Genomic DNA, 23909 nt, shown 5'->3' on the forward strand with positions numbered 1-23909 from the left:
CATAAAACACCTAGTGAAATCGTGTTTTCTATATTTAAACGCCAAATCTGAATGCTTTTTCATGTTTAAATTTCACAATAATCGAATCTATTTTTCCGCATTGATAAAATCTATTTCTACATTAATAAAATTTGCTCTCTGCAAATCATGTTTACTGTATATTCGAATCTGCTTACTGCATTCATAAAATCTGTTTTTTGCATTAAGTAAAACTGTTCACTATTTTTTCATAAAAATTGTTCACTGTTTTCTGCATAAACTATTTCTAGCATTCTGCATAAAATTATTTTCTGTTAAGCATTATTTAAAAAAAATTACTCTCTTTTCTGCCTAAATTATTTTCTGTTCGCTATTTAAAAAAATTGTTCGATGTTTTCTCATAAAAGACCTAGTGAAATCGTGTTTTCTAATTTAAACGCCAAATCTGAAAGCTTTTTCATGTTTGAATTTCACAATAATCAAATCTATTTTTCTGCATTGATAAAATTTGTTTCTACATTAACAAAATTTGCTCTCTGCACATCATGTTTACTGTATATTCAAATCTGCTTACTGCATTCATAAAATCTATTTTTTGCATTAAGTAAAACTGTTCACTATTTTCTCATAAAAATTGTTCACTGTTGTCTGCATAAAAATTGTTCACTATTTTCTGCATAAACTATTTCTAGCATTCTGCATAAAATTATTTTTTGTTCAGCATTATTTAAAAAATTGTTTATTCTCTTTTCAGCGTAAATTATTTTTTTTCACTATTTAAATAATTGTTCGATGTTTTTTCTTAAAAAACCTAGTGAAATCGTGTTTTCTAAATTTAAACGCCAAATCTAAAAGCTTTTTCATGTTTGAATTTCACAATAATCGAATTTATTTTTTTGCATTGATAAAATCTGTTTCTACATTAATAAAATTTGCTCTCTGCACATCATGTTTACTGTATATTCGAATCTGCTTACTGCATTCATTAAATCATTTTTTTCCATTAAGTAAAACTGTTCACTGTTTTCTCATAAAAATTGTTTACTGTTTTCTGCATAAACTGTTTTTAGCATTGGCGCGGTTATTGCACTTAAATGGTTTTTGTGTTTTTTTTTTTTTAAATATGTAACCATATGAATAATGGACAAACTCCATGAAAGAAAAATGAGTGATTCGTATAAATCACCTAATGGTAAATGCCTCGAATAATTCGAATTTGTAAAAAGTTCGAATTAGTTGAATTTAGAAATTCGGGAAAAATCGGTGGAAAATGAATGAACGTACCAAATCATGAAGGTGTACATAAGATGTACAGATAGTCTAGACTTGTTGAGAAAATTGACTTCATTGAAAGTACAAAATAATGAAAATTCAATGGAAACGTATGTACGTTAGATGTACAGATCGTATGAATTTGTTTAAAAATTTGAATTCGTTGAATGTACAAAACCATGAAAACTCAAGGAAAAATAGTTTACATTAGATGTACAGATAATACGAATTTGTTGAAAAATTGAAATTCGTTGAGTGTGTAAAATCGTGAAAATTCAAATGAAAATTGAAGAACATACCAAATTGAGTAAATTCAATGGAAAATTAATTACATTAGATGTACAGATCATCCAAATTTGTTTCCAAATTTGTAGTTGTCAAATGTCAAAATTGTCAAAATTCAATTTAAAACTGTTTACTAATGTACTAATCATCCTGATTTGATGAAAATTTCAAAATTGTTGAATGAACAAAATCGTGTAAACTCAATGGAAAATCAAAGAACGTACCAAATTGTTGAGCAGTACATGTAGCACTGCGAGCATCAGTGTAGCAATGGTGGATAGCTCACCCCCAAAATTGATGTATAAACTTTCCAAGGATGGTTTGCATCCTTGAAAACGGTGCATTACAAAGGGTTGCATATTTGTGTATTCATGTGAGTGTGGATGGGTACTTCTGGTTAGTGCTCAATAGTACCGAACTGTTAAGCAGCACATGTAGAACTGTTTACTATCTTTTGACATTTTCAAAGATGCTAGTTGAAACGTTCTTCCGATAATCTATGACTACTGGTTAGAGGTAATAGCACATGGGTACTTCTGGTCAAGGCTCAACAAGTAATGTACAATAAATCTAATTTGAGTGATAAGTGTTATGTGTGTAACATTTCAAATTACACAAACAGAATATTGGAAACATCAACATATTTGACTGGAGGCATTTCACTTCTTAGGGTGTTTCCTACATTTCAAAGCAGAGGACATTGTCCAACCAAAGCACAAGAATCATATGTAGCAACAAAGAACAGCAGGGAAAAAATGAGCAAGTGATTTCATATAAACTTAGCCAAAACCAATGAATAGTTAATCTTTAGATTTGCAAAAGTTGAATGTACATAATCATTAGTTCTCAGACATTAACAACAACATTTTGTATTGCACAGAACGTGTAGACATTAATAACAACGTCTAATGTTCGTAGGTAGAAATTTTTGGAAATCATCATTACTTGAATCTGAGAAGTCTGAAATATCTCTTTCATCATCTAACGTAGTAACTTCATTAATAGACTTGATGGCTCGCTCTTGCGCCTTCCCCTTTAGATGCTTCCTAGTTTTTTGGATTGCATGAAAACGGTCTAATCACCTTTGCATTTGATTGTTGTCTTGTTCAAGACGAGCAAGTATGTTGGCAGGTTCATCTCTAGGTAACTCAGCTGAGCGTGCCTTAGGACCTCATAATCCATGCCATCGACAATACACCTCCAATTTACACCTCTTCTCGTATAGGGTTGACCATGGTGGTTCTACTACGGTGAACTTTGTTGCGGTGGTATCATTACTTAGTTTTGTAGGTTTGCCGACCATGATGTGCCCGACGCTTCCAAGACTCTCGTACGTGTATATTGGCATATTAAGGAAATCTCTCTTTTTTCCAACCCATTTCCCTCCATAGTGGTCTGTGTATGTCTGTAGTTGTTGATCTGCTGGAACTTGTGATAATCCATTTGTTGAAGTAGATCCAAACTTGTTTCGCATTGTACTATTTGATGTTGAGGTGTTGCGACTCATAGCTTAGTCAATCTACAAAGTTATTGGGGGTAGAAATAAGATCATTATTATGGTGCATTTATAACCTCATTTTATGTTCCAAGCATTATAATTTCAGTTATTAGGGCTTGTCATGTCAATACAGGCTGGAAAAACACTACATGAACATGATTTTAAATGTTCCCAATGTTACAGTGAGATTTGAAGATGTGGGCGATAGTTGCAGTGTTCTTGAACAGAGCATCATATTTAATTAACACAGTGCTATGTCCCTGGCACCAGGGTATAATTATTCATATATTTAAGTATTCTCATGAATGTGGATGATATGATTGGACAGTGTGTGAAATCGTGCCGAGCTGTTGAGCAGCACGTGTGAAATAGTGGCGTCTGTTGGCACATGTGGTTCATATGACTATAGTTGGTGCTACAGCAGCGAGTTGGTGACGTGTCTTCAAAAAACTACTCATGCCACAGTTGGTGCTACATCATGTTTACTGTATATTCAAATCCGCTTACTGCATTCATAAAATCTGTTTTCTGCATTAATTAAAACTGTTCACTGTTTTCTACATAAACTATTTTTAGCATTTTGCATAAAATTATTTTATGTTCTGCATTACTTGAAAAATTGTTCACTATTTTTTCTGCATAAATTATTCACTGTTCATTAGGTGTTTTATGATCCGGATGCTCTAATACCAATGACTACCCAGAAGAGAGCACAACAGTAATATGGAAGCATAAACAATGATAAAATAGATAATAAAGAAGTAAATAGCACAATAGATATATTCAAAATAAGGTTAAAATGAAGTATGGAATATGAAAACAGAAACTAGTAAAATCTTACTTGAATAAAAACTTCAGTCTTTGATAAACTTGAAAACAAACTGCTGTCTTTGATACAAGCTTGAAAATAAAACTGTCTGAAGAGAAAGGTTACAAGATTACAAGATGGGGAGAGAGTTCAAAAGTCTTTGTGAGGGAGAGGAAAGGCTATTACAAAAGGCTTTCTAAAACTTAGAACTTATAAGCTTAGAATCTTAGAAACTTAGAAACTTAGAAACTTGTCTTCTGTCTTCATAGTCCATCTCTTTTATAGGTGAAATGAACCATGGTAAAGTAACCTGAGTAGGTAAATTTAACTCAAGTTAATCTGTCGGTGGTATGGAAATTAGTACTGATGAGTAATAGTCTGTCTGCGTCTGTCTAGGAATCTTTCAGATCTCGGGAATCTATCAGATCTATTTTTACCCATGCTAGTACGCAATAGTAACTTTTGGACATCTGTTTGTATCTGTCTAGACTGTCTTGATTTTTCTGGAAGCTATTCACGCGTGCTGGTGAATAGTGATCTGTTGGCAATGAAATAGTGATTTGTCGCCAGTGAATAGTGATTTGTCACCAATGAATAGTTATCTATCGCTAGTGAATGGTGATCTATCTGTATATCTTTCAATCTGTATCATTCTAGGATCCTTAACAATCTTTCTTTTCCCAAAGAGCCTCCTTGCTGAAGGTATTGGACCATATACAGCTATCCTGTTTGTGTAACTATATAAGTAGAAGCCTTTGTCTAATTCTTTCTATATCTCATAAATCTTATTACTCATGAAATTAGACCATCTTGAGCCAGAGCATCCGGATCATCAAGTGGTAAATAAGTATCTCCTATATACCAGTTGTATTCTAGGATACAACCCCAATCCTGAATAAGAACCAAAATGTGTGTTGGCCGAGCTTCCATATAATAACTACTGTCCCAAGTTGGAAGAGTACTCCAGATAGTGATCTTCATATAATTAAGTCCTCCAATCTGTGCGGCTACTTCTTGGATGACTTTGGGAAATAAACTAATCTGAATTCCAGCTTGTCATACAGACTTTATTGTGAAATTTTTGAAAAAATATTTTGTCCATAACTTGCATTAAGAGAGGTAATTAAAACATATATATTTTTATATATCTTGGCTTTTTTGGTAATTTACAACTAAAACCGCCACTTTTATAAGTATTAGCCAAACACTCAACTTTGTCAAAAATCATTTTTTGATAGTTTTTACCAAACATACTACTTTAAAAAAAAAAAAAAAAACTCAATTTCATATTGCACTTTTTAAAACTTTCACTTTTTCCAAAAGAACTGTTTGAAAAAGCTGAACCAAACTCACCTTAGTAGAACTAATAGATTGTGGTTTTCTAGTCCTTTGAACCCACTCATTTTTTTTTTGGGAATTACAATTTACCCACCTATGATTTGTCTCAAATTTAACTTACGCACCCGTGGTTTCATTTTTGACACTTAACCCATTTTTGACATTTAGTTAGAAAATAATTCTAAATTTATGTAATAATAACTCATTTAGTTATAATTTCTCAAAAATATATATAAAGAAAATTCAGGATTAAAGCCATGCAACGCATGAAACTTTCATTAGTATCTTTTATAAATTTAAGCATTATAAAACATTTCATCCACACTTTAAGGGTATCATTTCATTCATTTCTTTCAATTTAAATTTTGAACGAATCCTTCTATATATATAATCATTCTATTACATTCATTCCAAAATGGCAAAATGATAGATAGTTTGATAGCCATCCAAACGCATCACAAAACAAATATCTTTTAAACAAAAATCTTTTAAATATCGTAGGACATTTCACTTATGTTTTTAGTTGATACCACTTCTATTTCTTGCAAAGTGACATTGTCTCCAAGTTCTTGTTCCACGTGTAATAGACAGTTTATTTAATTCAATGTTAACTGTAGCTATGTATCTTGTTAGACTTTGTTTCATAAAATTGCTAAAGAAACATGACTTTTTCTATACCTCTTGTTTCAAATTTAATTGACTTTCCTCTACTAATGGTTACGTTCTAATGTCAACTCGTACTTTTGATTGGAAGATTACTGCATAAATTAAACCTATGTGAGTGGACTCTGATTGGACCAGATATTGTGTATTGTTCCCCATTCAGCAATCAGCTAGAAAATATTTTGGTTTCTAAAGCATGGAAGCAATAGGCAGTAGAAATCTAAAAGAGACATTTAGCACTTGTATTGCATTAAATTTTGTAGAAATACAATGTAGCTTAGTATGAAAATAATACACATGAAAAATACTTTAAAAAAAATTATGAGAATGGCATAATAATGTAATTAAAAATGTGCAATTCGTAGTGTTTGTACAATGCAGTTGTGCAATACTAATGATTAGGTACCCAGGCTATGAGTATGAAAGAAGTTGCTGCACAATCTGCAAGCTGGCCAACTTTAAAAGACTACAATGGGAGGTGTATGCATCCTTGTAAAAGTAGATTTGTACTTTCAATGAAGTCAAATTTCTCAACAAGTCTAGACTATCTGTACATCTTATGTACACCTTCACGATTTGGTACGTTCATTGATTTTCCATCGATTTCTACATTCAACTAATTCAAACTTTTTTACAAATTCGAATTATTCGAGGCATTTACCATTAGGTGATTTATACGAATCACTCATTTTTCTTTCATGGAGTTTGTCCATTATTCATATGGTTACATATTTAAAAAAACACAAAAACCATTTAAGTGCAATAACCGTGCCAATGCTAAAAACAGTTTATGCAGAAAACAGTGAACAATTTTTATGAGAAAACAGTGAACAGTTTTACTTAATGCAAAAAAAAGATTTTATGAATACAATAAGCAGATTTGAATATACAGTAAACATAATGTACAGAGAGCAAATTTTATTAATGCAGAAACAAATTTAATCAATGCAGAAAAATAGATTCGATTATTGTGAAATTCAAACATCAAAAAGCATTCAGATTTGGCGTTTAAATTTAGAAAACACGATTTCACTAGGTGTTTTATGAGAAAGCAGTGAACAAATTTTTAAATAGTGAACAGAAAATAATTTACGCAGAAAAGAGAGTGATTTTTTTTTTAAATAATGTTGAACAGAAAATAATTTTATGTAGAATGCTAGAAATAGTTTATCTAGAAAACAGTGAACAATTTTTATGAGAAAATAGTGAATAGTTTTACTTAATGTAGAAATTAAATTCATATTTTGAAATTAAAATCTCTATATTTTACAATGCTTCTATTTAAATAAATAAAAATATAAAAAACTACTTATTTTTATGTTTATGTTTATTTGTCGATAATCCAAAAAAAAAAAAAAAGTTACATGGTACTCGAGCTTAGTGAGTTGGAGTACTGTAGAAATAAAATAAACAACATTTTATGTTTATTTTTATTTGTCGATAATCCCAATAAAAAAAAAAAGAGTTACAAGGTACTCGAGCTTGGTGAGCTCGAGTACTGTAGAAATAAAATAAACAGCATTTTATGTTTATGTTTATTTGTCGATAATCCAAAAAAAAAAAAAAGTTACATGGTACTTGAGCTTGGTGAGCTCAAGTACTGTAGAAATAAAGTAAATAGCATTTTATGTTTATGTTTATTTGTCGATAGTCCAACAAAAAAAGAAAGAAAGTTACAAGGTACTCGAGCTCGGTGAGCTCAAGTACCGTAGAAATAAAATGAAAAACATTTTTTTTATATAAGGTATCGAGCATGGTATACTCAAGTATTGTGTTGCATGGTACTCGAGTATGCCAAGCTCGAGTACCACATTATTTTTTTTAATCGCTCAATTTCCACCTCAGCAGTGCCACGCTGGCAAAACTTCTAGGAACTCGAGTGTCTTAAACTCGAGTTCCAAATGGTACTCGAGTTTGCCAAACTCGAGTACCATAAAAGTGATATTTCCCTATTTAGTCCCGAAACAGTGTTTTTTTGCTACAAATTTCAGAATTGTGGTAGTTGGCCGTTTTGGCCATAGTTAAGCAGCAAATTGGAATTTGTTCCTATTCAAAGAAGACAACCCTGCCAGTATTAGTCTGTTCTCATTATGAAAGACAACTAGGCCCAACAATGCATTCTCAACGTTGTCACTTCCACCAAATATTTAGTGGTAATAATTAAATAGAATTTGTGCCTATTCAAAATGTGTGACACAACCCCAGTAACATTTAATTACTTTCAAATCTCCTTGTAATTTTTTTTCAGTAGTCAAACTGATTATTGCAAAATTATTTGTTGTGGGGGTATTTTGAAAGCCCATTCAGAAGAGACTTTAAAAAAAAAAATCAGAGAAGGAGATTGAATACTATAGAATAGGATGATGGCAATGATGATGATTTACTTTAAGTACAACAACTACATTCATCAAAAGGAAAGGGTATCCGCATATATAGGCTCCATGAATAAGTTTGTTACAAAAACAAAGCATGCAACAATGAATCCTATGTTTGAAAAAGGAGAATGTGACAAATTGATCCAACAAATTGCTAGATTCTTCTACTCTAGCTAGTGCCATTCCTTTTAATTATGTCAAAAATCCGGAGTTTGGAATTGGCCTTAAGCCACCTTCCTATCATGAAATTAGGGAAACATGCTTGAAGAAGGAGGTGAATTTTACTCCTAAATAAGGTCACACCAGCCTAAGCTATAGTTAAGCAGCAATTAATAAATAGAATTTGTGCCTATGTGTAAAATTTGTTAATCACTTTCAAATCTCCTTGTGAGTTTTTCAAGTAGGCAAACTGATTAATTTTGTCATTAAAATCAATTCCTAGTGGCATAAATTTAAGAGTTATTTTAAAATCATAATCTTTATCAGACTCTTTTTTTACAACTATCTTATTTGGTAGGTTGTGACTGATTGTCACTTTCACATGAAACTACTATTTATAGACAGTTACGTCAAAAGATTCCAAATTTCTTAACATCTAGAGAAATGTATTATAGAAGGTGTTCAGATATAGCACGTCATACAAGTTCATAGTTTCATACTATGGTCGAGTACAAAATAGCTAAAAGCAATTGGTATTAAAAATATAGAGATTTGAATGGTAGTAGTGCAATCCAACTGATATTGTTGGTGCAAACACAATGATAATGAAAATAACACGAAGAGAAACCGAATAATACTTCTGAATTTTTATTAGTTTAAAGAAAGAGATTACACAACACTATTTGGACTGAGGTGCGGCACTCGCTCTCTTTAAGGAGATTCAAGCCCTTGGTTGGCTAAACTCTGTAACCGGTGCAGATCGTCTCTGACTTGTCTCCCCCATATTACAACAGCCCAACAAGTGTCGTATAGCTAAAAGAAATTGGTATTAAAAATATAGAGATTTGAATGGCAGTAGTGCAATCCAACTGATATTGTTGGTGCAAACACAATGATAATGAAAATAACACGAAGAGAAACCGAATAATACTTCTGAATTTTTATTAGTTTAAAGAAAGAGATTACACAATACTATTTGGACTAAGGTGCGGCACTCGCTCTCTTTAAGGAGATTCAAGCCCTTGGTTAGCTAAACTTTGTAACCGGTGCAAACCGTCTCTGACTTGTCTCCCCCATATTACAACAGCCCAACAAGTGTCGTATAGCTAAAAGCAATTGGTATTAAAAATATAGATATTTGAATGGCAGTAGTGCAATCCAACTGATATTGTTGGTGCAAATACAATGATAATGAAAATAACACGAAGAGAAATCGAATAATACTTTTGAATTTTTATTAGTTTAAAGAAAGAGATTACACAACACTATTTGGACTGAGGTGCGGCACTCGCTCTCTTTGAGGAGATTCAAGCCCTTGGTTGGCTAAACTTTGTAACCGGTGCAGACCGTCTCTGACTTATCTCCCCCAGGTTACAACAGCCCAACAAGTGTCGTATGGCTAGAACAACCTCTGCACAAAGTGTTCAAGCCTAAATCTCCACCAGAAAGAACACCCTTTCTTGCCAAGGATCTCTCTATTTTTATAGTGTGCACAGAGTGTTCAAGTCTAAAGCTCCACCAGAAAGAACACCCTTTCTTGCTAAGGATCTCTTTATTTTTTTAGTGTATATTGCAGTGACTTGGGTTGTGTCTGAATGGGTCTATTTATAGACTCAATGGGCCTCACGAAATTACTACCCAAATTAATCTAATTAATTAGGTCCATTATTCTGGACCTAATTAATCAGATTAATGGTGAGATAAGGAGTTTTCTGAATAATGAAAGGCCCAAACGGATAGTCCATTAAGTGGGTTAATGGCTCATTATTTTCACCTCCACCCTTCACCTCCCCCTTGCGCACGTATCTGGCCCAATATTTGAGACAATTCATGTTAGCCCATTAATCACCATAATTAAAAAGGACAAAATAGTCTCTCTCATTTTCAATGTGGGATTAAACATTTTCACTAATTCCTCATCTTCCACATTCACTCCCACATTTTTACATTTATGTTATAAAATGATGAAACACGAGTTCGTCAGTTGTAGTGAGGTCGTCCAGACGGGACTAGATTGATGAATCACGAGTTTGTCAGTCGTAGTGAGGTCGTCCAGACGGGACTAGAGGTCTGCTTGTGTCGCGACGGAAGAAGAAATTCTCCAGAATGGTCACCGGTGTGGTGCCTGCCACAACGTCTCCGATGCCAAAGTTTATACAAGGGAGTTTATAATAATAGACTATAAAAATGATTAGGGATATCTTGTAACTGTGTTCATACCTTCTGTTGGCAATGCGTGGGCTTTATATATGTTGTTCCAGATTCTAGCCGTTGTGGCAGTTATTGTGGCTTTAATGCCTCTTTCAGTAACGCTTCTTGCTGAGTAATGGGGTTTTAATATGCCTTCAACGGTTCGTCCAGCTGGTTCTGTAACCGTCCGGGGTATTATTGGTGGCATTGAATGATCTTGATATCCTCGTCAGTGACGTGTATACTTGTTTAGGCTCGTCTCAGAGAGTGGTCTCGTTAGTCCCATCAGATGCCTTAGTCTCGTCTGTAGTTGATCTCGTCAGTCCCATCAGATGCCTTAGTCTCGTCTGTAATTGATCTCGTCAGTCCCATCAGATGCCTTAGTCTCCTCAGTAGTTGATTTCGTCAGTCCCATCAAATGCCCTAGTCTCGTCTGTAGTTGATCTCGTCAGTCCCATCAGATGCCTTAGTCTCCTCAGTAGTTGATTTCGTCAGTCCCATCAGATGCCCCCGGATTTTGTGGTCGTCATGATGTTCCATGACGACCATAGAAGATGAAAGGTTTTTTTTTTATAATAATTTTTTGGCTACGTCAGTAGTATACATCCATCTAGGCGGAATCTTATCACGAGGCTTCGTCAGTAATGTACATCCGTCTAGGCGGAATCTTATTACTTACTTCGTCGGTAATGTACATCCGTCAAGGCGGAATCTTATTACCTAGCCATTCTCGATGATCTTTTGACTTCGTCGGTAATGTACATCCGTCAAGGCAGAATCTTATTACCTAGCCATTTTTTATGATCTTTTGGCTTCGTCAGTAATGTACATCCGTCAAGGCGGAATCTTATTACTTACTTCGTCAGTAATGTACATCCGTCAAGGCGGAATCTTATTACCTAGCCATTTTCGATGATCTTTTGGCTTCGTCAGTAATGTACATCCGTCAAGGCGGAATCTTATTACTTACTTCGTCGGTAATGTACATCCGTCAAGGCGGAATCTTATTACCTAGCCATTTTCGATGATCTTTTGGCTTCGTCAGTAATGTACATCCATCAAGGCGGAATCTTATTACCTAGCCATTTTCGATGATCTTTTGGCTTCGTCAGTAATGTACATCCGTCTAGGCGGAATCTTATTACTTACTTCGTCGGTAATGTACATCCGTCAAGGCGGAATCTTATTACCTAGCCATTCTTGATGATCTTTTGACTTCGTCGGTAATGTACATCCGTCAAGGCGGAATCTTATTACCTAGCCATTTTTTATGATCTTTTGGCTTTGTCAGTAATGTACATCCGTCAAGGCGGAATCTTATTACTTACTTCGTCAGTAATGTACATCCGTCAAGGCGGAATCTTATTACCTAGCCATTTTCGATGATCTTTTGGCTTCGTTAGTAATGTACATCCGTCAAGGCGGAATCTTATTACTTACTTCGTCGGTGATGTACATCCGTCAAGGCGGAATCTTATTACCTAGCCATTTTCGATGATCTTTTGGCTTCGTCAGTAATGTACATCCATCAAGGCGGAATCTTATTACCTAGCCATTTTCGGTGATCTTTTGTCTTCGTCAGTAAACCGACGATCTGGATGCTCCCTCTTTCGTCCTTTACGTTCGTCCTCCCTCTTTCCCCTTTCTTCTGTTTTCTCCATATCTTTAATGGCGACTAGCGCATCCTCAACATTCATATACTTTTGCGCCTTTAAGAGCATTTCTGCCATCGTCTTAGGTGGATTTTTTGCCAGCGAAACCACAAACTCTCTAGACTTCAGCCCTGCTTTAAAGGTCGTCAGTTGTACTTTGTCATCAGCGTCGTCCACTTCCAAGGTTTCTCGGGTAAAGCGTTTCACGTATGACCGCAAGGTTTCTTTCTCCCGTTGCTTAACAGTGAGTAGGTGGTCCGCTGGTCTCTTAGGACGTTGCCCTCCGACGAAATGGCGCAGAAAGGCGCTACTCAATTGTTCGAAGCTATCAATGGATGAGGTTGGCAACTTTATGAACCACTCTCTTGCAGCTCCCTTAAGTGTGGTAGGGAAGGAATGACACATTATTTCATCAGGGGGCTGTTGGAGGCCTAATGTCGTCTTGAAGGTATTAAGGTGATCTTGGGGGTCCTTAAGCCCGTCAAAAGGCTTAAGCTGAGGCAACCGAAACTTCACCGGCACTGGTCGTTCCAAGACTGCCACGGTGTAAGGAGAATCTGTTGCCCTGACCATTCTATCTAGGCTCTGATCTGTCTTCTCCTTAATAGCATTTCTCAGTTCGTCCATCTCTTTCCTCACTTCTTGAAGAAGATCAGAATTTTGTTCGTCTGGAGTAGTGGTCCTTCGTCGGTCGCTTCTCCCATGGCTGTCTCCTTCATCCTCCTGTACAACTCTAGACCGATTCTCCTTATGCTGAAGCTGTTGTCTCATCTCCTGATTCTGCCTGGTGAGTTCTTCAACGGTGGCCGCAAGAGCTTTGACTTGCTGGGCTAAGGCCACTGAATCTTGGTTGGACTCCATCTGAATATTGAAGTTGGTAGAAACTACGCTTTCGAACCGTTAGTACGAAAATGTCGTCCCCACAGACGGCGCCAAATTGATGAAACACGAGTTCGTCAGTTGTAGTGAGGTCGTCCAGACGGGACCAGATTGATGAATCACGAGTTCGTCAGTTGTAGTGAGGTCGTCCAGACGGGACTAGAGGTCTGCTTGTGTCGCGACGGAAGAAGAAATTCTCCAGAATGGTCACCGGTGTGGTGCCTGCCACAACGTCTCCGATGCCAAAGTTAGTACAAGGGAGTTTATAATAATAGACTATAAAAATGATTAGGGATATCTTGTAACTGTGTTCATACCTTCTGTTGGCAATGCGTGGGCTTTATATATGTTGTTCCAGATTCTAGCCGTTGTGGCAGTTATTGTGGCTTTAATGCCTCTTTCAGTAATGGGGTTTTAATATGCCTTCAACGGTTCGTCCGGTTCTCAGAACCGTCCGGGGTATTATTGGTGGCATTGAATGATCCTGATATCCTCGTCAGTGACGTGTATACTTGTTTAGGCTCGTCTCAGAGAGTGGTCTCGTTAGTCCCATCAGATGCCTTAGTCTCGTCTGTAGTTGATCTCGTCAGTCCCATCAGATGCCTTAGTCTCGTCTGTAGTTGATTTCGTCAGTCCCATCAGATGCCTTAGTCTCCTCAGTAGTTGATTTCGTTAGTCCCATCAGATGCCCTAGTCTCGTCTGTAGTTGATCTCGTCAGTCCCATCAGATGCCTTAGTCTCCTCAGTAGTTGATTTCGTCAGTCCCATCATAAAATTTATTCATTTTAATTATTTAATATTAAAATGCTTCGGCAAATATTTTGTTTGGGTGTCCCATGCATGGTTTGGCTTTACTTTTTTGTTTGAAGCATCTGCCAAACTTGTTGCCGTCAATAGCAATATAGCATGGTCACACGCGACCCTATATTAACATGACAGTAAATATCTGAGCAGATTTTCTCCTCACGTTTATGCATTGTGGGGCTAGAGCTAGCCTCACTGCAAAAGGTAATATACCTCGAGTACGTTGCGTCTATGACGCTAAAAAAGTTGCTATCACTAGCATGCTCACATGAACGCGTTATTATACATGCATTGTGTGGTTGTGGGGCTAAAGCCTTGGTGGGAAAAGTACATTTGTAATATGGTATCTTTTCTTTTTCTATGTGACATCTATGCAGCCACATAGCAAAGCCAATCTACGATCAAATTGTATTACTCTTCAGGTGCTGTAAAATGGGGTTTTGGTGAACAAGAAGAATTTCAACGACCAATTACTCCTTGGTCCCAACTCTTGTCAATGCTTCTCATGCACACATTGTTTTCTTTCCCACTGAAATAATTAGCAACTACTCTCCAATATGCGGTCCAACTCAGAGATCAACTAGAGTCGGAATCCGATAGCAACATAGGCTGAACAGAGCAAATGGCCAGAAAGGAGAAGTTGAAGCACATTTTTAAACAGTAAATATTTCAATAATTGTAAACAAGAAAAGGTGTCGTCCACACATTTGAAACGTAAAAAGTGGATGCGTATTGAGGATGTGAAATAAACTCATTTCTTTCTTTATAAATTAATTAATCGAAGTTTAAATCGACATATAAAAAAACTAGACATATAATGTATGACGATTGGTAAGATATAAAGTGAAATACAAAAAATGGAACAACAATGCTTACCATGGCAAATTCGGCCTTTGCAACACCACCACCACAACGTAGCACCCACCCAGCCACCCATGTGCACTGCAATGCCTTTTTATGTTTTTCTTTTCCTTTAATGATTTGATAGGTATAATGGGAGAGGGGATTTGAAACCTAAACAAAATTACGAACAATCAATGTGAGAACATTTTGTATCTATGAAAAAAAAGGAGGGTAATTACACTCATCTCCATTGAAATTTGGGAGAATGACACTCCATTCTAAATCACAAGAAAAAAAAAAAACTTTCCCTCGTTGACATCCATTTAACCAAAATATGAAAGGCAATAGATATAGAGGGTAAGAAATAAAAAATCATCCGGCCATGAAAGGTACTATTTTGGAAATTCACACAATGACACAATTATTGCAACAACTTTCAAATCTAAATGATTTGAATGAATATCTTAGGGCCACTACCAAGAATTAATGTTATTATTACTACTATTAATAGATAAGGCGATCAAATATGAGACTCATCCTAGAAGAACTCCCATAAAGGAGGAGCATTTTTTTTCCTTGATCCTCAATTCTAAAATCAAACATTTTTATAAAAGAGTATTTTAAAATATTCAGTATGACCTTTTTTTTTTCCAATGGATTGTAGAGAGATTTGTAATTGCAAGTTTTTTTGGTGCTTGATAAACTTTGCAAGTTTAATTTAATTTTCTCAATTATGTTTTTACAAACCATTGTTAAACTTTGGTAAAGAGAATATTTTAAAATTTTAGAATATTTCATTACTAATGTTTATGGAAGGGGTGAGGGTATTTTATCTAAATCTCAAGGAAGGGGAATGTTTTTTCCTTTAGGTTTGGGATGTCATTCTTTCAAATATAAAAAATAAAAAAAAAAATTGTGGGAGCATTTTTTTATGAACTTTATTAAAGTACTAAATTTCTAATCTTTTATCAAAAACAAAAAATGATTGATGATTCTAGAGAGAACTCTAGGTCAAATATGATTGCGACTTCAACTTATTATGTCGAGGATTGTAATCATTTCCAATTGCCAATATGGCACTGCCTCATGTTTAAAGATAATGTATGATGTCGTACTCGTATCTAACCCAAATATGAAGGAAAATCAATAAATCAACGGAACAAACACACACCCCTATCCTATTCTCTTTTATTTTCTCTTCTCTCCACAAATTACCATACTTTTCTCCCCTACCAATTAAACCATAAATCCAAAACTTATATAAACAAAAAAAAAAAAAAAAATTCATGCCTATCATTATAACCTTTTCTTAGCATCAAAACAAACACACCCATACACACCTTCAAAAAAAAAAAAAAAAACCTTCAAACCACCCAACATCCAAATTAAAAATCCAGAAAAGAAAACCATAAGACCCTCACATCCTTCACCTTTTTGCCGTGGCATATTGCTGGAGTGGTGTGGACAGCATGGTTGACATAGGTGAATTCCGTCAGATTATGCACAAATGGATCTACTAGCTACTTTGCCTCTGATCCACGAGATATAAGTTACAGCTTATTTTTAAATTCTGTTTAACTTCCAACAAATATCACATATGAGAATGATATTAAAGATAGATTTCCTCCCATTTAATCTTTCAATTCTTTCTTTTTTATATATATATATAACTGAAGACTCTGGAACTCTCACAATTTTCCATATCAGCATAATAATTAAATAAAATTATTAAACTCAAAACCAAACATGGATAATCTATATAAAAACAAAAAATATGATAAGACTAAAAAAAAAAACACTCACATTGATAATCGTGGATTTGGTTTTTGGGATGAAATTTCTACTAATTATTTTTTTATATTGTATATGGCAGATAAAACATCTCTATTTTTTTGGAGAAAAATTAGATGCAACATATGTTTTCCAGCCTAGAGAACGATAAATTTTTATTTGATATGTTATATATAAATTTGTTGAATTTGGTTTGGTTCAGAAGTATAATTTGGGGATTTAATAAATTTTGAAGTTTTAAGTTTGGGGTTTTTGGTGTTTGCGTCTTAGTAGGTTGATCTTAATTTTTCACCTTAAATGCTTTTTATTTAGGTTTCATGTGATTTTTTGTTTTCTTATTAAAAGTTATATTTTTGGTTGATTAATTATTTGTTTGGATTAATTTCAATTAATTGTTTGTTTGGATTCAACATAAAAGATAATTGAATTAGGTATTATAATTTTGATATTGTTCTATGTTTTGAATTGTCTATATTGTTATTACTATGAGTAAGTCAAATTGCTACTCAAATTTGAAACTTGGTGTGTCTTCCTCATATCTTGGTCTTTGTTTATATATTTGGAGTTTATATTAGTTTTGAGTGTGTGTGTGTGTGTATATATAACTATTGAGATTTTGCTTTTATTAATTTAAGAAATGTAAATTATTTTGTAGATTTTAATAACTATGCATTTGTAACTCAATAACGTTCAATGTTATACAACACTTCTAAACTATAGAAAAATATAGTAGTTAAATATTTCTTCATTTAAAAAAAAAAATACTAATTAACTAGCAAAATGTCTATTTACTCATGTTAGATTTTTTTTTCAAAGTCAATAATTTTTCCGTGCATCACATGGGTTAGTGACTAATTTTTTATATAAATATAAAAATATGTGGTATTTATTTCATTTCATGTGTCCTACTAAATATCTAAGGGAATTGGAGCAATCACCTTGTATCCTTCATATATACTAGTAAAAGACTTGGTATTAGTCGCAAGAGTAATCATGTCTCATCCCGTTTTTATTTTTTATTTGGGCAATTAAGCGTTATATGTCATTGAGAGTATACAAGGACATGATGGTAGACATCCACATAAGTGTGTAAAACCACTGAAATTGTGAATCGAACGTCCCGTTTGTTTTGAATCTAAAATATTTTTGTAAAATATTTTTTTATTTTCAGGTTTTTGTTTTTATGTGAAAAGTTTTCCGTTGGCTGTAAAATCCGTTGTAAAATGTGTCACATTTAAAAACTTGATAAAATATATTACAAAAACACACAATGGTCTTCCTCACCCCATTTGGTGGCTAGGTCATTGGAGTCACCATTTTTGTAGCTGGTACTACTGCTCTGATAGTGGGTGTTAATTGTCAGGTCGCTGGAGCTGCCAATTAGACAATTAGAACCGTTAGTATGATGGCTAATGTCTATGGTCCAATAGTAGGAGCTGTCACTCACGGCTAGTGAAGGGGATAAAAATAGGAGACAGGTATTCCCATAGAACACGAAGGGACGGAGGGAATGTAGACGGATCGACACCGTAGGTGACGCGACTATGACGGTTGAATTTTGCTGAGTGTCCGTCATGTATGAATTAATTGTGGATTCCAGGTGGCATGTCATTTGATATGTTTCAAATGAACTTTTGCTTTATCCCCACGCAAACGTGGACGCTTGGACTTCTTGCGACACACGTTTGGACTTCTTGCGACACACGTTTGAGAAGACTCCTATATGGAAAGGAACTTGAGAAGGCCCAACTAGTTTACTTGTTTAGCACTCTTACTTGTATAGCACTCTTACTTGTACTACACTCACTCATATGCCTCCTATATAAAGGCACTCATGTATATTCTTTCAGTGAGAAATACAATACTATTCAATTCAGTATTTCTAACATGGTATCAGAGCCACTGCTCTGACCTTTTCTTCGCAGTCTTGTCTTTATTGGTGTAACTCCATTCTTAATATTGCTTCCGCTGTCACAACAACTGCCACAACCTTTCGCCGTTGAACCTTCGAGTCTTCCAGACATCGTCCTCAGGTTCCGGACCTGTAGCAGCCGCCGTTGGGGAGTTCGAACACTGCAAAGACCACTGCCTTTTCCGGCACCGCCGTGAATATTTCTCCGAAAAATTTTTCGAAGGTACCAAGAAGATCATCTTGCTCAGATCTACCTGTTCATGAAAACCTCACAGTCATCGGAGTCTCCACGCACCCTCACGCGCTGCCACGCGCCAGATTGATCCTGCTCACGCCAGCTTGCCACGGCATCTACCACGTCAGCTTGCCACGTCATCTGCCACGTCAGCCTGCCACATCATCTTGCCACGTCATCACTGACGACACCTTCCAGCGCACTGCTGACGTCACCTTTGACAGTTGACTTTGACTGTTGACTTTTTTTTTGGAGTTGACTTTTTGCGACCCAGGTTCTCTTTACTCAGTTTTTCGCGTAGATTTCATTTTTGCAATCCACTTTTGCATATTTTGCTTCTAAATGAAGAATAAGGATAGGTCTTCTTCCTTTTGCAACAATCATCGCAGACAATCTAGTAAACGCTTTTGCAATTTTTGCAAACGTTTTGGCCATAATATTGAGAGTTGCTTTCAGCGCAATAAATCAGCTGTTTCAGGTTCTTCTGCCACTATTGCTAACATTGAGAGTTTCCAACCAATGGCTCCGGTCTTTGCACAGTCTAAGTCTTCAGGTCGCACTTTCACCATGACCACAGATGACCTTAAAAACATCATCGCCAATGTCATTCGTATGGTTGGTAATGCATCTTATTCCTCTTCTCTCTCAGCTTTGTCCGGTATGTCTCCTTCCTCTTGGCTTATGGATTCTGCTTGTTGCAATCACATGACACCTCACTCGTCCTTATTTTCTGAACTTAAACCTGCACCACACCCTCTTACTATTCGCACAGCAAATGGTTCCACAATGTCTGGTCATAATATGGGTTTCGTTTCAACCTCCAACTTCTCCATTTCTGGGGTCTTTAATGTTCCTGACCTTTCTTACAATTTGTTTTCTGTGGGACAATTAGCTGAGTTAGGTTATCGAATCATATTTGATTATTCTGGGTGTATTGTGCAGGATCCAAGGACGGGACAGGAGCTAGGGACCGGTCCCAGAGTTGGGCGTATGTTTCCTGTGGACAACCTTCGTCTTCCACTTGTTGCTCCTATTTCTATTGCCGCAGCTGCTGTAGTTTCCTCTATTCCTTCTCTTGCTCTTTGGCATGCTCGACTTGGTCACGCATCTTCTTCCCGTGTACAACAATTGGCTTCTAGAGGTTTGCTAGGTTCAGTGTCTACAGAAAATTTTGATTGTGTTTCATGTCAATTAGGAAAACAACCAGCTTTGCCTTTCAATTCTAGTGAATCTATATCCACTGATATCTTTGACCTTATTCATTCTGATGTTTGGGGACCTTCCTCTGTCTGCAGTATTGGTGGATCTCGATATTTTGTTGTCTTTGTTGATGATTACTCTCGCTATAGCTGAATCTTTAATATGAAATATCGTTCTGAATTATTGCAAGTGTATTCTAATTTTGCAAAAATGGTTGAAACTCAATTTTCTAAACGTATCAAAATTTTTCGATCTGATAATGCTCTTAAGGACACTCAATATGCTTTCCAAGCTGTTATGCATTCCTATGACACTGTTCATCAACTAACTTGTCCAGGTACTTCTCAGCAAAATGGTAGAGCCGAACGAAAACTTCGTCATATTCTTAACACTGTTCGTGCTCTTCTTTTCTCTGCCAAAGTTCTTGCTCCTTTTTGGGGCGAAGCTGCTGTTCATGTTGTTCATGCTCTTAATCACATTCTCAGTCCTATCATCCAAAATCAAACTCCATATGAGCGCCTTTTTGGGTCACCTCCAGACTATCACCACCTACGCTCATTCGGCTCTGCTTGTTTCGTTCTTCTTCAGCCACATGAGCATAACAAACTTGAGCCTAGGTCAAGACTTTGTTGTTTTCTTGGTTATGGCGAAACTCAAAAGGGGTATCGGTGTTATGATCCTATTTCTCACTGTTACTCGTCTAGACATTTCCTATGCTGTTCACCAGGTGAGCCAATATCTGTCTGCTCCACGATCGACTCACTATGCTGTTGTTCTGCGCATTCTTCGGTACCTAAAGGGCACTCTCTTCCATGGTCTTTTCTACTCTGCTCGGTCTCCTCTTGTTCTCCGTGCATTTTCTGATGCTGATTGGGCAGGAGATCCCACTGATCGCAGGTCCACCACTGGTTATTGCTTTCTTCTTGGTTCTTCTCTGATTTCTTGGCGAAGCAAGAAACAAACTCATGTGGCCCGTTCTAGTACTGAAGCAGAATATCGTGCCCTTGCTGATACCACATCTGAGCTTCTTTGGCTACGATGGATTCTCAAAGACTTAGGTGTGTCGACATCCTCTGCTACTCCTCTTTATTGTGACAACAAAAGTGCCATTCATATTGCTCACAATGATGTCTTTCATGAACGGACTAAACACATCGAGATCGATTGTCATTTTATCCGTTATCATCTTGTCCATGGTGCTCTCAAGCTAATCTCAGTCTCCTCTACAGATCAACTTGCAGATATCTTCACCAAGTCACATCCTAAGAGACGCCTTCGTACTTTGGTTGACAACCTCAAGTTGGTCTCACATCCACCTTGAGTTTGAGGGGGGCTGTTAACATATATAGTGTTGTGGGCTTTAGGTCCAACTAGTTTACTTGTTTAGCACTCTTACTTGTATAGCACTCTTACTTGTACTACACTCACTCATATGCCTCCTATATAAAGGCACTCATGTATATTCTTTCAGTGAGAAATACAATACTATTTAATTCAGTATTTCTAACATATAACTCCAACTTTAGAACAAACCTTCTCATTTCTTTTAGTATATTCTTAAATTTTAGTAGGACAGGCATCTTGCAATGCTTTCCTTTTTATCATTTTAGTTAAGCGTTTGGACTTTTCCATGCAATGATGACAAAGGGGCAAAGTATGTGTGTGAACACAGAAAAAAAGAAAACATGTTCACATATATACCAAATTATTTCATTCTTTTCTCTCTATAAATACCATCCCCACCATCAACTCTTTTGCGAGCACAACTTCTGTGCTTTTCTACCATTTCTTTGATTCATTAATCTCTAAAATCCTGCCCTGACAAGTCGATCTAAAATGGCGAGTGATCGAAACTGGTCAACCGGCCTCTTTGACTGTTGCTCTGATCGGCATACCTGTAAATTCCTTATCCTTTCCTTTTCTTACTTATTAAAAAGGTTTATATATTTGTTAAATCATGTCAAAAATTTTCTTTTCTGTTCCTTGTTCTTTCTAGGTTACAGAATAAAAAATTATCTCCTTTATAGTGATTGAAATATTGTTAGTTTTAAGACTGAAATCTTTTTCTGTCACAGGTTGTTTGACATTCTGGTGTCCATGCGTTGCTTTTGGCCGGACCTCGGAGATTCTAGATAAAGGATCATCCAGTAAGTATTACAAAAGCGTATAGAATGATCAACTTCAAGCCCATGGTCTAATGGTTTATAAATCTCATTTGATACATGAAGTTTTGAGTTCAAATTTTCTATATATCGAACACCTTTAATTTAGACCACCCCCAAGAGATTTCTCCCACTATTTTTGTGGGACGGAATCACCGAAAATTTTAATACTTGGAGATCAGTGAAGTGCTATGAGAGCCCTAAACAATAATCTTAGCAGAAAAGAAAAATAAAGGAAAAGAAAATGAGGACTATTTAGTGACCGTTTATAAACATGAAATATGTGCAATATTTATACATATATACATATAAATAGTTAAATAAAAACTGACTTGTAAGATGTATATATGGTCTTTGTGCAACATTCAGATTGTTGCGTAAATGGGACGCTTTATGCACTGCTCTGTATTGTCACTGCTACTTCTTCTTTTCGACCCTTCTATTCATGCTGCTATCGTACAAAACTGAGAGAGCAATACTTGTCCGGGGAGAATCATTGTGATGACGTTGGGGTTCATTTTTTCTGCCATTGTTGTGCCTTATGCCAAGAGTATCGTGAGCTTCAAAATCGCGGCTTCGACATGTCTGCTGGTAATATTAATCTCTCGCTCTATCTGTGTCTGTGTGTGAGAGATAAATAGATCCTTTGAAAATGAAAATTTTCATGGGCTATCAATGATGGGATTTTCCTGGTTTTGCTTAGGATGGAGAGGGAATCCGCACATGCACAATAAAGCAGTGTCGAAGGCCCCAGTTGTGGAAGGAGAGATGAGGCGTTAGTATGCTGGAAGATTTGCTTTGTGTGTTGTGTTCTGCGCGCATGGTCAATGTTTGAAAAATAAGGCACTCTATTTACACAAATGAATTTGAAAATGATGGAGGTGAATAGTAAACTTGTGTTTGTAACATTATTTCCTGCGAGTTTGTTTTTGAGTTACTGTGGTAGCTTGAAATGCTGTATTTAAGTGGTACTCTAGCTTGTAATGTTGAATTGATATTAAATAAGTAACCATGCAGTGCGCTAGCTTTTTTTTATTTTTTTTTATGAGATACGCTAGCTTGTTTTATTGAATAATAAGTACTATGTAGTAAATTTTAAATAATTTGTTGGGAACTGAGGTGATTAACTCTTCTGATCTTATTTTTTTAGGTTGGGTGAGATATTTTTTTTATTTTTTTATTTTTGAAGTCATTTGAAGGGCTTTTAAAATAGGCTGGACTTCTAAACTCTTTTTTTGTTTCTCAAATCTTGTATTCATTTTCTCTATCCAACCCATTTTATGTTTGACATTATTTTCTAGTCTAGTTTTTGCTTCTTTTTTCACTTTATATTCTTCAATTAAGATTTCAACCTAATTGAAAGAGAGAGTGTTTTTTGACGGGACAAGTCAATGTTAGAGCGATCTACATATTTGATTTAAAAAAAAAATGCTAATGTATTCATTTTCAAGAAAATGAAAACACAAATCCTATTTTTTTGGATACTAAAAAATAAAAATCGAATACAAATATAGTCAAACAAGTTTTTTAGTAGGGGGTCCCATGAAAACTGAAAATGAATACAGAATACACCACTTTTTTTGCTCAAACTAAACAGGCCCTTAGGATTCCGTTTCTGTATCCTTTAATTATTGAATTATATATAAAAAAAAGTTAAGATTTCCTATAAAAAATATCTTGTAATTTTTATGCAAACAAGGTAATATGTACTAAATACAAAGAGAACTAATTGATAGAATTTTGTACTTTCAGGTTCAATCTCCTTTCAGTTGGTAAGTTGATATATTATATAATAAAAGTTGACTTTTAGAAGATTTCGTTGCAACATTTGGCTACAACCTCATTGTAAAATTTATTTTATTAA

General features: G+C 35.5%; 1 protein-coding gene across 1 annotated transcript; it reads left to right on the forward strand.

Annotated features, from left to right (window-relative positions):
• The first annotated feature begins 21642 nt into the window (after positions 1-21642).
• LOC142622862 (cell number regulator 2-like) lies at positions 21643-23145 on the forward strand. The gene is made up of 4 exons (XM_075796416.1): positions 21643-21780; positions 21959-22030; positions 22415-22636; positions 22749-23145. The coding sequence occupies exons 1-4, from the start codon at positions 21720-21722 to the stop codon at positions 22823-22825; spliced, it is 432 nt and encodes a 143-aa protein (XP_075652531.1). The 5' UTR covers positions 21643-21719; the 3' UTR covers positions 22826-23145.
• The last annotated feature ends 764 nt before the right edge of the window (positions 23146-23909 follow it).

This window comes from Castanea sativa, chromosome 1 (assembly GCF_040712315.1).
Source record: "Castanea sativa cultivar Marrone di Chiusa Pesio chromosome 1, ASM4071231v1".
Classification (NCBI taxonomy): domain Eukaryota; kingdom Viridiplantae; phylum Streptophyta; class Magnoliopsida; order Fagales; family Fagaceae; genus Castanea; species Castanea sativa.

Excerpts from the sequence above, each read along its gene's own strand:
- LOC142622862 (XM_075796416.1), top strand. The coding sequence starts at position 21,720 with ATGGCGAGTGATCGAAACTGGTCAACCGGCCTCTTTGACTGTTGCTCT. Across the intron at positions 21,781-21,958 it reads TTGCTCTGATCGGCATACCT|GTTGTTTGACATTCTGGTGT; the intron begins GTAAATTCCTTA and ends TTTCTGTCACAG. Across the intron at positions 22,637-22,748 it reads CGGCTTCGACATGTCTGCTG|GATGGAGAGGGAATCCGCAC; the intron begins GTAATATTAATC and ends GGTTTTGCTTAG.